The sequence below is a fragment of the Lithobates pipiens genome, unplaced genomic scaffold, assembly GCF_037356315.1.
Source record: "Lithobates pipiens isolate NorthernLeopardFrog02 unplaced genomic scaffold, aLitPip1_a1.2 Scaffold_22, whole genome shotgun sequence".
Classification (NCBI taxonomy): Eukaryota; Metazoa; Chordata; class Amphibia; order Anura; family Ranidae; genus Lithobates; species Lithobates pipiens.
Window position 1 is genome coordinate 324,818,194 of NW_027507784.1, and position 15,882 is coordinate 324,834,075.

Below are 15,882 nucleotides of genomic sequence, written 5' to 3' on the forward strand. Positions count from 1 at the left end.
ACTGCGATGGCGCAGTGCATTGCTGGCTCATGATTGGCCAAGCATGCACTGTGACCCCACATGCTTGGCCAATCACAGCGCCGGCAGCGAGGAGAGCCATGATTAGCCACAGGCAGGATGCCTGTGGCCAATCATAGCTCAGGCTGTGTAGTACACGCCCCACACTGTCTAAGGCCGCCAGCGCGGTGGCCTTGTGTAGTGTGTTGGCGTCTGTAGCAGTTAGTGGGTGTTCTGTGTACCTTCAACACAGTATACACCGATCGTTATCGGCCGATTTTTCGTTCTTGCTCTTCTGTAGTGGTTGTTGTCTGCGTGCCCTGACCGCAGTATACACCGCTATATTCACCTATATAGCTAGCGATTGTATCTATCTTTTATAATAGAGCTTGCAGTCAGTGTTAGGAGCTTGTGCGTGCTGTCTGCGTGCTCTGAACGCAGTATACACTGCTATATCCACCTATATAGCTAACTATCTTGCTCGTTTTAAATAGAGCTTTCAGTCAGTTGTAGGAGATTGAGCTACACTTTAAAAATGTACCAGTTGAAAATTACAAACAGATTCAACTTAACACAACAAATCTACACAGTCCCTGTCTTGTTTGCACCGCCTGTATACTGCTGTTCTGAGTATATATAGGGCCTGGGGGCCACACGCATTTCCTTTTTTTAATATGGGTACGGGGTTCCCCTTAATATGCGTACAAGACCCAAAGGGGCTGGTAATGGGCAGGGAGGGCTACCCATGCCATTTTTCTCAATGATTTTTTTTTTTTAATCTTTATTTAAATTTTTCATTTAAATTGCGTACAAAACATATTCAAGTATTAAAAGAAAACCATAGGACCAAAATACATTCATGCCCTTCAATTTTTCACATTATCCTGGTTTTCTTTCTTTACTTCTCGAGTTCTTCTAAATTATCTCCCTCCCACCCCTCTCCCCAACCACGGGAACTGTTTAAACTGGTTAATCAATCAATGAATCCGGTGTGCCTAGAACCCCCAGAAAGCGAATCCCAGGATTACTGTGACAAACTGTCAGATTTTTTCATCGATAAAGTCAAAACCATCAGGGAAACAATTTGTCAGAAGAAAACATCCGACCCCAGCCAGCAAATACACAAAGAGGATGTCTGCACCAACATACCGCAACCGCCGAAATTTTCACTATCCCCAATTACCGTAGACACCGCAAAAAACATCATTAATAAACTGCGTGACAGTACCTCACCTATTGACATCATCCCCACAAAACTACTGAAAGAATGCTCCGACATCGTGGCTCCAACCATAACCCACCTCATAAACCGATCATTCCACGAAGGGATTGTTCCCAGCATCCTCAAACAAGGCATCGTCAAACCTCTACTCAAGAAACCAAACCTGGACCCTCAGGATCCAAACAACCGTAGGCCAATTACAAGCCTCAACACCATTTCTAAGATCATGGAGAAAGCTGTAGTACATCAGCTACAACTTCACCTGGATACTCACAAACTCCTGGACCCGCTGCAATCAGGCTTCCGCCCGGGTCATGGAACAGAAACAGCTCTCCTCAAGATTTGGGATGACGCCCTCGAAGCGGCAGATGACGGAGAGCCGTGTCTCCTCGTACTGCTAGACCTAAGTGCAGCGTTTGATACAGTAGATCACAATACTCTACTCGTCCGCCTCACAGAAGTAGCCGGAGTCCAAGACATAGATCTCCATTGGTTCGCGTCCTTCCTAGGAAATCGGTCACAGACAGTGAAACTAGGAAAATTCCTCTCCGAAACTCGGGCAGTCACCTGCGGAGTCCCTCAAGGCTCTCCGTTGTCACCCGTTCTCTTCAACATTTACATTCGCCCACTCCTTCAAATCATCAGATGCTCAGATCTCTGCTTCCACTCTTACGCTGACGACACGCAACTTTATTTCCGGATCAATGGAAAAAAAGATCACCAACAACAACTTGAAAACTGCCTCAAATCAATAGAGGACTGGATGACCACCAACTCCCTCCAGCTGAACCAATCAAAGACAGAGCTTCTTATCTTACACCCAAATCATAAGCCCGCAACCAAAACCTCCTGGTCTCCACCAACCGTCTTTGGGCAGACTATCTCCCCAAAGACCAAAGCGAAGAGTCTCGGGGTTATTTTAGACGCACAAATGTCAATGGATGCGCAAATAGGAGCAGTAGTCAGTCGATCTCACCATCTGCTGCGCATGCTTCGCAGACTCATCCCTTTTATCCCAAAGAATGACAAAGCAGTGGTAGTTGGAACAATCATTAATTCACGACTAGACTACGCAAACTCGCTTTACATAGGATTACCACAATATCAACTTGCGCGATTACAACTGATCCAAAACACGGCGGCAAGGCTGATAACAGGAAAAAAACCCTGGGAATCCATTTCTCCTTCACTGAGGAGCTTACATTTGCTAACCGTAAAAAATCGGATCACGTTCAAGACCCTTTGCCTCACCCACAAATGCGTGCATAGAGAAGCTCCGCAATACCTAATGGAGAAAATAAATCATTACACACCAAACCGCAGTCTTCGATCAGCCAACAAAAACCTCCTCCTCGTGCCCAAAGCCCGGTATAAATCCAAGGGGGATCGGAGATTCGCTGTCCAAGGGCCTCGGCTATGGAATGCTCTACCAATCAACATCCGCCTGGAAGAAAATCACCTGGCTTTTAGGAAAAAACTCAAGACCTTCCTCTTTTAGCAGATGATCAAAGCTCGCCACAGCGCCTAGAGGCGATTCAGTTCGCATTGTGCGCTATATAAGTATTTCATTCATTCATTCATTCACCCCTACCGACCCATTACCTCGTTAAAAATCATAGATTGTCTAAAGATTTTCCAGTATTTCCATTTCACATGGCATCTCTTTCTTCCTCCATTCCCAGCCCTTCAATACTATACATTTCCTCAACTTTTCCTAACCATTCCTTTACTTTGGGTGCTTCTATTTCTTTCCATTTTTTCGGAATCAGACTTTTTGCCACGTTTATTAATGAGCTTGTAAGGGAATTCTTATACTCCTTAATTGGGGTATCTACTGCATGGAATAGGCATATCCATGGGTTCTCAGCTAACTGTATTTTAGCTATTACTTCTATATATCTTATTATTTCTCTCCAATATTCTTTAATCTTGGGACAGTCCCACCATATATGGGCCAAACTTCCCGTTTGTCCACAATTCCTCCAACATTTCCGAGATTGTCCCTCCTGGTACTTTGCCATTATATCTGGGGTCCTATACCATCTTACTAAAATTTTATAATTTGTTTCTATCATCTTACTATTTTCCGTGGATCTGTGCACCATCTTCAATATTTTTTCTATATTTTGGTTTTCACCCCGTGCTCCTATCTCTTCTTCCCATTTTTTAATGAAAGTTTGTACCTCCGCTTCACATTCCCGTCTCAAGACCTTATAAAACTGGGCAATACCTGCCCTTGGGGATTTCCCCTCACATATCCGCTCCAAGGCAGTCAAATTTTCTCCATCTCTAAGCGGTTGTGGTAGTCTTGAGACGAAATGTCTAAGCTGCAGGTATCGCCACTCATTCAAATCCATCCAATCATTTTCTTTCTGTAATATTGCTAGTGTTTTCAATTTCCCCTCTTTAATTATGTGTCGTAATTGCATATTATCTTGTTTTATCCATTTCCCTCCTATTGTACTTTTACCAGGTGCAAAAAAATCATTATCTTTTAAATAAATTAAAGGGGAATTATATTTCCACTTGTTATGTTTTGTGTATTCCCTCCCATACTCTAAACACATTTTTTGTGACCAAAGGTGTTGTCTTCCCTAGTGATCTATATTTTAAAGGAGTCCAGATTTCTCTACCTAGATTTGTGCCTGATAAACTGTGTTCTATTTTTCCCCATCTTTTTTTACTTTCTAATTTTGCCCATTCCACCACCCGTGTTAACACTGCTGCTTCGTAATATTTTCTAAAGTCTGGGACATTCAGACCCCCCTCGTCTTTTCCCTTTTGCAAAGTCTTTAGTGGGGTTCTAGGTTTCTTGTTGTTCCAGATAAATTTAGAAATTAAAGAATGTATCATTTTAAAATATAGAGGGGGGGTATATATTTGTAAATTTGTAAATTTGTAAAATTTATAAAGGATTTTAGGTTGAATAATCATTTTTAAGGCATTAATTCTTCCCAACCATGACAGGGTTGTTGTTCTCATTCTCCTTATTTCTTCTCTCAATTCTTCTAGAAGGGGGATATAGTTTATTTGGTATATTTTTTCTATTGATGCAGTCAGTTTAATCCCTAAATATTTAATTTCTTTTTGCCATAGAAATGGGAATTCTCTCTTAATGTCAAGTTCTTCTCTCGAATTTATATTTACGTTTAAGATTTCTGACTTGCTTGGGTTAATTTTAAAGTTAGATAATTCCCCGTACTCCTGTAAAGCCTTTAACAAGTTTGGCATGGAGATTCGTGGGCTAGATACATAAAACATTTTTAACCATATTGCAGGAACCAGATATAACATTAAAACCGCAAGCAGTTTTAAATGACATTATTTCCGTTAAATGTCATTTTGTGCAGGGACTGTTCTAAACACGGGAAACACGTGGCACTTCACAGGCATACTATAGACACCCCCCAGGCATGATATTTAAAGGAATATTTCCCTTTTTTTTTCACTTTAATAGTCATTAAAATCAGTGCTCGCGCCAAAATGGCCATTTTTAAAACTTTTTTTTGCATTGACCCATGTCCCCTGGGGCAGGAGCCAAACCCTTTTTAGGACAGTATCTTGCATATTAGCTGTTAAAATTAGCACACTTAATTTTGAACGTTCGAGTCCCATAGACTTCAATGGGGTTCTAACTTTCGTACGAATTTGGGGTCCGTTCGAAAGTTCTGGTGCGAACCGAACCGGGGGGTGTTCGGCTCATCCCTAGTCAGGACTACCAATTAGTGACGACTATCATAAGTGTCCATAAAAGTGACAAATCTTCTACATAGACATCAATCACTCCCTAGGACACACTTAAAGCGGAGGTCCACCCTAAAATGGACCTCCGCTCATCGGAATCCCCCCCCTCCGGCGCCACAATTGGCACCTTTCAGGGGGGAGGGGGGTGCAGTTACCTGGATAATCCAGGTAACTGCACCCACTTCCGGGATAGCTGTCTGCGGAAAGGGGCGTAGATTACGCCCCTTTGCGCAAGTGCCCCGCTGCCTGCTGGGAAACACACAGTTCCCAGAGGCAGCAGGGACCGTCCGGATTGCGCCGCGCGGCTCGCGCATGCGCAGTAGGGAACCGGGAAATGAAGCCGAAAGGCTCCATTTCCTGATTCCCATACCCAAGATGGCGGCGGCAGGACCCGACAGACGACCTAGCGATCAGCTTCGGGTGCCGACATCGCGGGCGCGCTGGACAGGTAAGTGTCACTATTTTAAAAGTCAGCAGCTGCAGTATTTGTAGCTGCTGGCTTTTAAAAAAAAAAAATGCGGAGTCCCGGTGGACTTCCGCTTTAACCCCTACAGCGCCACCTAGAGTTAGCCCCTTCACACAGTAATCAGTATATTTTTAATCGCACTGATTGCTGTATGTCTGATCCGTCTGCCATAATGTGGCAGTCACGACTAAAAAAAAATAAAAAATTCGCTGCTAGCCGCCATTACTAGTAAAAAAAAAAATTATTAATAAAAATGCAATAAAACTATCCCTTATTTTGTAGACGCTATAACTTTTGCGCAAACCAATCAAACGCTTATTGCGATTTATTTTACCAAAAATATGTAGAAGAATACATATTGGCCTAAACTGAGGAAAAAATATATTTTATATATTTTTTTGATATTTTATATATTTTTGGGGGGATATTTATTATAGCAAAAAGTATAAAATAATGCGTTTTTCTTCAAAATTGTTGCTATTTTTTTTTATTATAGCGCAAAAAATAAAAACCGCAGAGGTGATTAAATACCACCAAAAGAAAGTTCTATTTGTGTGGGAAAAAAGGACGTCAATTGTTTGGGAGCCACGTCACACGACCGCGCAATTATCAGTTAAAGCGACACAGTGCCGAATCACAAAAAGAGCTCTGGTCTTTGGCCAGCCAAATGGTCCGGGGCTGAAATGGTTAAAAAAACAATGCATACTATTGTTTCTGGGCCCTTCTACAAGTACATACAAAGACACACACGTATGTGGTATTGCTGTTAACGTCAGGAGCAGGAAAATTGATTTCTGTTCTTTTAGTTGTAGGTTATGGTAGTAGCAAGAAATTTACTGCTAGATTAAAAAATATATATATCTTTGCGATTTTGGGCCAGTTTTCCTTTGATAATTATTATTTTTTTTTTTTACATCATGAGATATTTGGGCTTTTATTTGATGGTAGATTGTAACAATTTGTCATGAAGGCAACAAGGTAATGTCCACCTGGATACACAAAGTAATTGCAATTTATATGTAGATTTTACTAACACAAGTGACAAAGTAGCAAAATTGGGTCTGGGCGCTAAGGTTTGATGGGGTTAAACGTGGCAAAACAAAAAATTTCCAGACTTTTAAGTAAGATAAAACCTTTTTTTTCTTTATGACAACTTTGGATGTTTTGTATTACACAACACCCACTAAAAAAAGTTTGTTACAAATTTTCATATTATATATACACACACACACACACACACACACACACACACACACACACACACACACACACACACACACACACACATTTAGCTTTAAAGACATTTGCATACAAAAGTAGCATTAAAAACATTGTACTCTAAAATATTGCATTGTAAATGTAGTTTTTGTAAAATTCTTCAAAATGGGGGGGAGGAAGAGGAATCAGTCCTGAGGGTTTTCATCCATTATGCTGCAAGAGAAAAGAAAGATGTTTTAGATTGAATGAATTGATTTGATATCTATCTTGTGTTATACTTTAAAATGTTTTAAAGATGACCCTAAGCTTTGATTAAAACCTGGTGATCCTGCCATGGAGATCCTTGTTTAGGCTCTTTTCGTTATAGGGTTACAATGCTTAGTCTTCAGATTGTGTTCTTGTATGGTTACTTTGTCACAAGGGATTGTGATAGAGAGTAGACTAGAGAAAATCATTTTAGCGCACATTACACGGGCATGGTCCACTGTTGTCACTAGGCAAACCCACCCTGGGAAGTGCCATGCAGCCATCACCAGTGTACATGTGCAGATTTAAAAAAAATTCTGCCTGCTCCCTAAGCTAGCTTCAACACTTCGGCACAAGTACACAAGCCAAGCAAAATGGCATCTAATGTTACCTTAACATGACAGGTTCTCTTCCTTCTTTTTTTTTAGGTCTAGAGCAGGCATGGCAAACTGATTTTGGGGGTCACATGTGGCCCTCTTACACCTTTAGTGAGGTGCTCAGTGGTTTAAAAAGTGAACAAAGCCTTGGCTGTTCTCCAGTTGATAAGGGCACCACTTCCTCACTGGTTTCAAAGGTTGAAGGCTTTTTTATCTTCATGCATTATATGCATGAAGGTAAAAAACCTTTGCTATGCAGCTCCACCCACAGCTTACCTAACACTTACCTGAGCCTGGTCATGATCCAGCGATGTGCATAAGAGCAGCTGCTCTCTGCCTCATTGGCTGAGAGGCTGCCATTGAGGGGGGAGCAGGCACGATGCTTCAGGTATCTTACTACCCTTAGTGCCAATGATGGAGAACCCAGGAGACAGCCGGTGAGGATAGAGCAGGCGTCGGGTTGAGCATCATTCTTTGGGGCATGGGAGTGAGAACGCATGAGTGCCCTAATAGCAAATGGCTTGCTGTGGGGGCACTCAGAGAAGAGGAGGAGCCAGGAGCACCAGCAAGGGGCCAAAAAAGTGGAGGATCAGGGCTGCTCTGTGCCAAACTATTGCACAGACTAGGTAATTATAACATATTTGTTATTAAAAAAGTAAACCTTTAATATCACTTTAAGGTTGTAGTCCAACTATAATATAATAATAATCATGCTGTTACTTTGTTCATGCATTCACGTCCATTTCCTGACCCACATATGCCTACCTTACCTGCAGTCCCCCACTGCTCCCTGATATTCCTGGAGCTTCCATGTATAATGAACATGCTGTACGACCTGCTCCTTTTAACATTGCTTGGGTCTAACAGCCAATGATTTGCACAAGCATGGTTATGAATGGGGGGTTGCTGTCCCCACTCTCCCTGGTTAAAGGGTTGACACAGACAATCTTCGCATTGGCTGCAAAATAGCACAAAGCAGCAAGCTATGGGGTGTGTAAAGACCCTTACACACTATATCAGATTTTCTGCTGATTTATTTTTTCAGGTTTACCAAAACCATGTAGTGCAAGGGCCTGCCTGATTGCATACAAATTAAAACTCCTAAGGTTTGACCTTATATTATATGGTTTTGGTAAATCTGAAGGAAAAATTCAGCAGAAAAAAATGATAGTGTGTATGGGGCTTTAGTGTTCAAATTTCAAGATGGGTTTGTGAATCTTCCTCCAAACAATGCCAATTCACTGACCCCCACTACAGACTATGGGTGGGGTGGGAGGGGACACTTTATTGGAATCTGGAAGCCCTTTTACAATACGGTACCCCCAGACATCTGGCCCTCATTCCTAACTGAGTATGGGGAAAATGGTACTCCTTGTGCTTGAAGTAAACCACACAGTAAACAAATAAACCATATTATAGTCCTTTATTAAAAATAAAAAGTTGCCCCCCCAAAAATATGACCCACTATATCAATCTAATACCAACCACTGTGTCCAGCACTATAGATCCAGTCTCAATCATGACTGCCATGATGATCCTTTTGTAAATGACAGTTCCCAGGTGCTTTTGGAACTTAAACAAAAAAAACAGGAACTGGGTAATATCATTGTAACATGGTGTCATTGACCACATATGATCATGACTATATTTTTTCAATTTAAGATGGCAAGAAATTAAATTTAGAGGCTGTAGGTTACCACTGATAAATGGCAGATTTCTGCCTGCATCAGCTGGAGGTTTGGGCAGGCAAGCAAACTGGGAAATGGTTTGCACATATGTAAAACTATGGGTGGACTGTGTTAAAGTTGAACTCATGGTGTACCTGAAGCTCATCCCAAATGGTAAGGTGGGTAAAGAGATGCTCTTTGGGTAAAGAGAAGTCACTTGGCCTTGCAATGGAAAGGGGGCAGTGTCTCCAAGTAGGCCAGACCCTCATTGGGTATGAGGTTGTATAAGTTCTAATTGAGTTTTACATGCATGGCCTAGACATATTTAGTCTATATTTTAACTTTACATAAAGCTGATCTTCACCCTCCCCATTTTTTTTCTTTAAACCCCCTGCTTACCAAAAGGTGTCCACTATACAATTTGGATACTTACCCACTCAGTGGATCCAGAATTGTCCTGCTGAGATCCTCGTCTCTTTCTGCCATCCCTTGGTCCTGGGCCACCCACTTGCCGACGTGTGACATCAGGAGGTGGCCAGCTCCCAATGATGTGCTGCTGGGCCTGCCTGCTCCTTCTTTGCTTAATGAAAGGCTCTGCCTCCTGGGATATGTGACATGCATAACCCAGGAGGCAAAGGGAGCATTGTGCTCATCATTCGCCTAGGCGAGTGATATGCAAGAGGGGGCAGGACCAAAGACTTTCTTTAAAAAAATTAATCTAAAAAACAAAAAACCCCCACTAATTATGAAGAGGAGGAGTGGATAGGGGGAATGAATGCTTTGAGGGTGAAGGTCAGCTTTAAGACCAGTTTTTGGTTTGAGGTCCATAGTTCAGGGGAAATAGGTCGTCTGGTAAAAGTTTCCTGTTTTGATATAACAATGAGTCCTGGAGAGCTACGAAAAGCCCAAGAGGAGTTTTAACTTTTTTCCTCCAATCAACAAAGAAAAAGTTGGGTTGACACACGCTTCAAGCTTTAAAATATAACTAAAAGCAAAAGGTTTAATTCGTTTTGGATAGAGTGGAGATGGATTAGAACATCAGTCAGTTCAGGGGATTCACCCTCCATTTATCCTGTTTACCATTATCATTGAAAGTAAAAGAAAATCAAATTTTGGGTTCTCACAAGAGTAAGGCCGCGTACACACGGGCGGACTGTTCGCCCAACTTTGACAGTCCGCTCGTGTGTGGGCTTCAGCGGACAGTTTCAGCGGACAGTCTGACGAACAAAGTTTTTCGGAATTTCCGTAAGACTGTCCGCTGAAACTTGGTTTGAGCGGACAGTCCGCTCGTGTGTAGGCTTGTTCGTCAAACTAAGTTCCGCGCATGCTCAGAAAGGATTTACACGCCGAAGGTTGCATTGCAGTGTATAGGACGTCGTTTTTCGAGTCCCGTGGTACGTGCCGTTCACGTCATCGCGCAAGTTTTCAGCGGACTGTTCGTTCGTCGTGTGTGGTCAAGTCCGTTCATGCTAATTTTGAACGGACTGTTTGTCAAACTGTTTGACGAACCTAGTTGGGCGGACAGTCCGCCCGTGTGTACGCGGCCTAATAGAGAGGAAATCTTCCAATGGAAACACTAGTTCTAGTAACATGGGGTTCCCCAAAGAATTCCCTTAATTTGCAGGAATTTATTCTCACTTTCTGTTTGGCTATGGGATAGGAAGTGAAGGGATATCTCCCCAATAGGACACAGACAGCGGGAAAAAAAAACTCCCTTACTCTATCCAAAATGGAAAAAAAAGTTCTCTATATTTCTACTTTAACTCTGATCCCCTAATCAATGTAAAGATTCAATAAAACATTACCATATTGAAACTGGGATCATCAGACCTATAAAATTTGCCATTTTAGGCAATGATAAAATAAGGACAGAATTGTGACCGAGCTTACCTGGTCCATATACAAGTCTGAACCCTCTCCTAGAGATGGTGGAATCACTGGTGAAGATGATCTGCATGATGTTCCCCCGGGATATAAAGGATGCTGGCAATGTCTGCCCACAATAGAACCTCCCGTATGCAGCAAACATATACTGCGAGTCGTATATATAAAGCTCATCAGTACAGTCAGTCTTCATGTCACCGTCTACATCAAAGTCTGTGAAGGTGATTTTAATCTGGAATGAAACGAGCAAATTTAATATCTCAGGAATCTTGTATGGTGACACTGGACAAAAAGACAGAACAACATTGATAAATAAGACTAAGAACAAAAATATGAAGTAAATATTTTTTCCATTAAAGCGGTATTAAGCCCAAAATCAAAACTGTAATATTGCCGCTTATCCATCATTAGATGTAATGGCTGCATTTGCTTTCTTAAGACTTTTCCCCTCTGTTTTCACCTGATGATCTGACCACTAACACACCTCCTGTATTAGTGTCCCCATTCTGGATGAAGGAGAACAGGGGGCACCTTTTGGACAGTGTCAGTCTGGGGGGAGGGGAGTAACTAACAAATTGAAGCGAAACTACAGTTAACACTTTATAGGCAGTTACAGTAAACTGTTTTTTTTTTCCCTTTTTGGGATAAAGGTATGAACCCCTGCCAGAGTTAAATAGTTTGTCTAATCCCTGTAACTGAAAGAAAGGTTGTTCTTTTGAAAAGCAACAGACTTACTGGCCAGATCATCAAATGAAAATACAAATAAAAATAATGCAGCCATTACATATACAAATTGGTAAGCTGTAATATGAAAAATGTTTGCTTTAGGATTTAACATTACTTTTAACAAAATATTGAGATTCTGCTTTGGCATGATTTGGCACATAGCAAATTAGAGAATTTATGTAATTATCCATCATGCATAAAAAGTTGTATATATTGCACATTCTTACCTTAGAGGTGGTGCTGATTGTCCATTGGCAGAAGGCATTTTTTGGGTAGTTGTTCGGGAAGTTGGGGGAAGTGATAATTCCCTGTGGGGCGGTCAGCGTCAGGATGCCCTTACAAGCTGGAAGAGAAAACATCTCAGTATAACACAGATATACTTTATTTGGCTCTATTTTCAACTGCATAGATTTATAGCCTTGGTAAATGTAAATTACAAGCCGGCCTATATTAAAAAACCCAAGGATGCAGCTAGATAGCAGGGACCATGAAGAACTTCAACCACAAAAGGTGTGATGAGGCAAAGTCCTCATAGCTCTGTCAGAGCTCACCAAAGTTCCTATGCAAGGAGAAGTCATAATAACCTCCTTTCCTTTTTTTCCTGCTGAAGAATGTCCACTCCGGGGTTGATTTAATAAAACTGGAGAGTGAAAAATCTGCAACAGCTCTGCATGGTAGCCAATTAGCTTCTAACTTCAGCTTTTTCAATTAAGCATTGACCAAAAAACTTGGAAGCCGATTGGTTTCTATGCACAGCTGTTTCAAAATTTGCACTCTCCAGTTTTAGTAAATAAACCCATTACACACTTGGGATCATTAGGGGCATTTGTTTTCCGTGGGACACAGGCCTTTCACTTTTCACAAATACTGATGTTTGCATTCGTTTTATTGTGCTATGTGTGGTCACCCTTAACCAAAAATATATGATGCTATCACTGTTCTAGTGCAGGTCGTCTTAAGCCTGTTACACACTACTAGTTCTTTTTTGTTCAACCCAGCAGGGCTGAAAAAAAAAAAAACCCTTAGGCTGCGTTCAAACCTATGCAATTTTTTTTTCCCCACATTCAATTTTCATGGGAGGAGAATGTGACTGGCTCCCTAAGGAGCCGGTTCACATATTTCTGTTGCAGCTGCGGAGCGCACTACACAGAAACGCTGTGCGTCTTTGGCTCAGGCGAATTCAGGCATAGATTCAGCCCCGATTCATCCCTGAAATGGGGAACAGGGACGCACAGCGCTCCTGTGCGATCCGCAGTGGGTTCCATTGTGAACCCAGCCTTACAGCTCAGGAAGAGACACTGTACTAACTATGCGATGTTAGTACAGTCATCTCCCCTGCTCTGCTATTGTGCTCTGACAGGAAGCAGCCTCCCCACCAGAATGCACCATCAGGAACCATTTGGCAGATCTTTTTTGGTCATGCCCCAAGACAAAAACCGGCCAAACAGCTGGCTTCTGTTGGACCAGCTGCAGTACACCGGGGCCGAATGTTAGCAGGTTTCTATTGAACCACCCGCTCATGCCCAACATTTGGCCTGTGTGAATTAGGCTTTATAAGCAACCCCCAGCACAGGATAGCATGTAAAGAATTCCATACCTGTGGTAAAAGATGCTCTTTACTTGTAATGCTGCCTTTTGGTGATCACCACCGGCTGGAAGTTTTCCACACTTTCTGGTGTGTTCATTATCTGCTCCTCCACCGAACACTGCAATTTCCCCATTGGCTTGCCCATCACTACAGATGTGCAAGCCAACAGGGGGAGCTATTGCACATGGTGGAGACTGAATGGGTTAAATACCTGTATGGGCTGGTGGCAGGGCCGCTGATAGAAATCATGGGGCCCCGTACAGCCTACCTGACGGGGCCCCCTTCAGCTCCACCCTGGCCCCGCCCCTAGTCCCTCCTCCAGCCCCACCCCTGGCCCCACCCATTGCCCCTCCCCAGACCCCGGCGTGCCCGCATCGCTGCAGTGTGAACCCAGCCTAAAGGCTTTTAAAGCGCCGTCTATGGATAATATAAATTTACCGTAGTGTGCTGCCATTCCACAGGTGGGCATCGTTTTAAAGCATGCTATGTTTGGTATTTATTTACTCGGTGCAACATCTTTTATATTTAACAAAAAAAAAATGGGTATTCTTTTGTGTTTACATGTGCTAGAATTCATTAAGGCTGGGTTCACACTGCTGCGGCTACGAGAACCGGATGTGATTCGCACCGCACTGCAGTGCAAATCACATGCGATCTCTGTGCGATGCGAGTTCAGCCATACAGATAGTATGGCTGAATTTGCATCACACCCGGCCCAAACTCGCACAGGACCCTTTTTTTGGTCCGTAGCAGAATCGGATCGCATGGGTGTTCACATCATGCGATCCGATTCCTGTCCGAGTTTGCAGATCACACCGCGATATGCAAACTAATCTGGGGGTGTCATTAACATTTCACTGACACTCCCAGCAGTTCGCATAGGGCAGTGTGAACTGCCGCCGGGAGGTATGCGATGCAGGAACCCGCCGCGGATTCGCGGCGTTCCCGCATCACTGCAGTGTGAACCAAGCCTAAAGTGCAATTATTAAAATTATGTTTCAAAAGGCTGGGTCCACACTGCAGCGATGCGGGAACGCCACGAATCCGCGGCGGGTTCCCGCATCGCATACCTCCCGGCGGCAGTTCACACGGCCCTATGCGAACTGCTGGGAGTGTCAGTGAAATGTTAATGACACCCCCAGATCAGTTCGCATATCGCAGTGTGATCTGCAAACTCGGACAGGAATCGGATCGCATGGTGTGAACACCCATGCGATCCGATTCTGCTGCGGACCAAAAAAAGGGTCCTGTGCGAGTTTGGGCCGGGTGCGATGCGAATTCAGCCATACTATCTGTATGGCTGAACTCGCATCGCACAGAGATCGCATGTGATTTGCAGTGCGGTGCGAATCACATCCGGGTCTCCTAGCCGCAGCAGTGTGAACCCAGCCTTAAAGTACAAAATTGCTTAAGATTTTTAAAATACAGGATTCTAATCACTATAAGTATGACACAAAAGCAGGTCAGTCCAGTTTGTGTCATCTTTTATGCCTCATGAATACACCCCTCACCTTGTCCCCAACTTCAAGATCGCCCGGCCCCTGCTCTCTCTGCTCCTTGTTAGTCACGTGTAGTCACGTAACCTTTCTATGCTAAAGCTGTGCGGTGTGCGGAGCGGGTGCAGAATATGTATTCCTCCGCGCCCGAAATAGAAGAAAGAGTCCTCCCCACTACAGCCGCATACACAGTGTCGAGCACATCTGAGAAAAAAAAAAAAAAACTTTTCCGACCGGGGGGGGGGGGCGGGAATGGTGGATGGTGGGGCGCTTGGTTGGGTTGGGGGGATAGGGTCGGCGCGATGTTGTTCGGCTGGATGTTATCTGCTGATAGCTTTATTTATGGGGCGATCACTGATCGGTGGAGGAGGAACTTTTTTTTTTTTTTCTTATTCATAGAATTTTCGCAGTTCAGGTTGCCCGGGCCCCCCTGCTGGTCAGGCCCGGTACAGCAGGGCCAGATGTACTGGCCTATCAGCGGCCCTGGCTGGTGGGCACCAAAGAGATGGTGTTTCAACCAACAGGCCAACATAATGGCAAGTATCAAACTTATTCTAACAGATATCAGTTTTTATGCAATCCTGCGCTTACAGGGTCACAAAATACTGTAAAGACAATACCATTTAGAATTTGTCTCCATTTTTGTACATCTGACCCACTTATGTAATGTGTTTGCAGTACTTAGAGTCAAGTCTGGGTATAAAGAATCTGTCACTTTGCCTATTCTTTCAGGATATGGAGGTGCATGTAACCTCCTACATAGATGCAAGACTCAGGCCAGAGTGTCCAATCAGGCCCAAACATTGTCAACCGGGAGGGGGGGGGGGGGGGCGGGGCAGTTTCAATATGTAAGCTCTGACAAATCATATCACAGAGTTTGAACTCCTGACGCTGGAAGAAAGGAGAATTGGATGAATGCAGCTAAAGTGAGTATCCCTGGGAAGGGATCTTCCGAAGAGTTCTTGTCAGTTTTGCTTTAAAAAATGTGTCTTTTTAGGATATATGGTCGCCAAGCTGCAGCAACAGATAAAGTAATGAGAGAAGCAATATTGGATATGAACAATGGATCTTATCACTGCATATTGAGCTGAATGTGCTGCGCCATCTTGGAAATGCCAAATGTATAGCCACGCTGGTCGTAAACAGCTGAACATGTAGCTGGATAGAAGGTATAAGCCCCTGTACACACGGTCGGAGATTTCCACAACCAAATCTGTCGGATTTTGTCCGTTTTGGATCTTGTCCGAAACT

General features: G+C 43.3%; 1 protein-coding gene across 1 annotated transcript in view; it reads right to left on the reverse strand.

The window, feature by feature from the left end:
- The window catches only part of LOC143925746 (tolloid-like protein 1), a 122,026-nt gene that overhangs the window by 86,531 nt on the left and 19,613 nt on the right, over nucleotides 1–15,882 (reverse strand). Inside the window, exons 8-9 of the mRNA XM_077450198.1 lie at nucleotides 11,775–11,890; nucleotides 10,828–11,053 (exon numbers count right to left, since the gene is read on the reverse strand). Coding sequence (XP_077306324.1) covers nucleotides 10,828–11,053; nucleotides 11,775–11,890 — 342 coding nt within the window. The remainder of the gene's footprint in view (nucleotides 1–10,827; nucleotides 11,054–11,774; nucleotides 11,891–15,882) is intronic.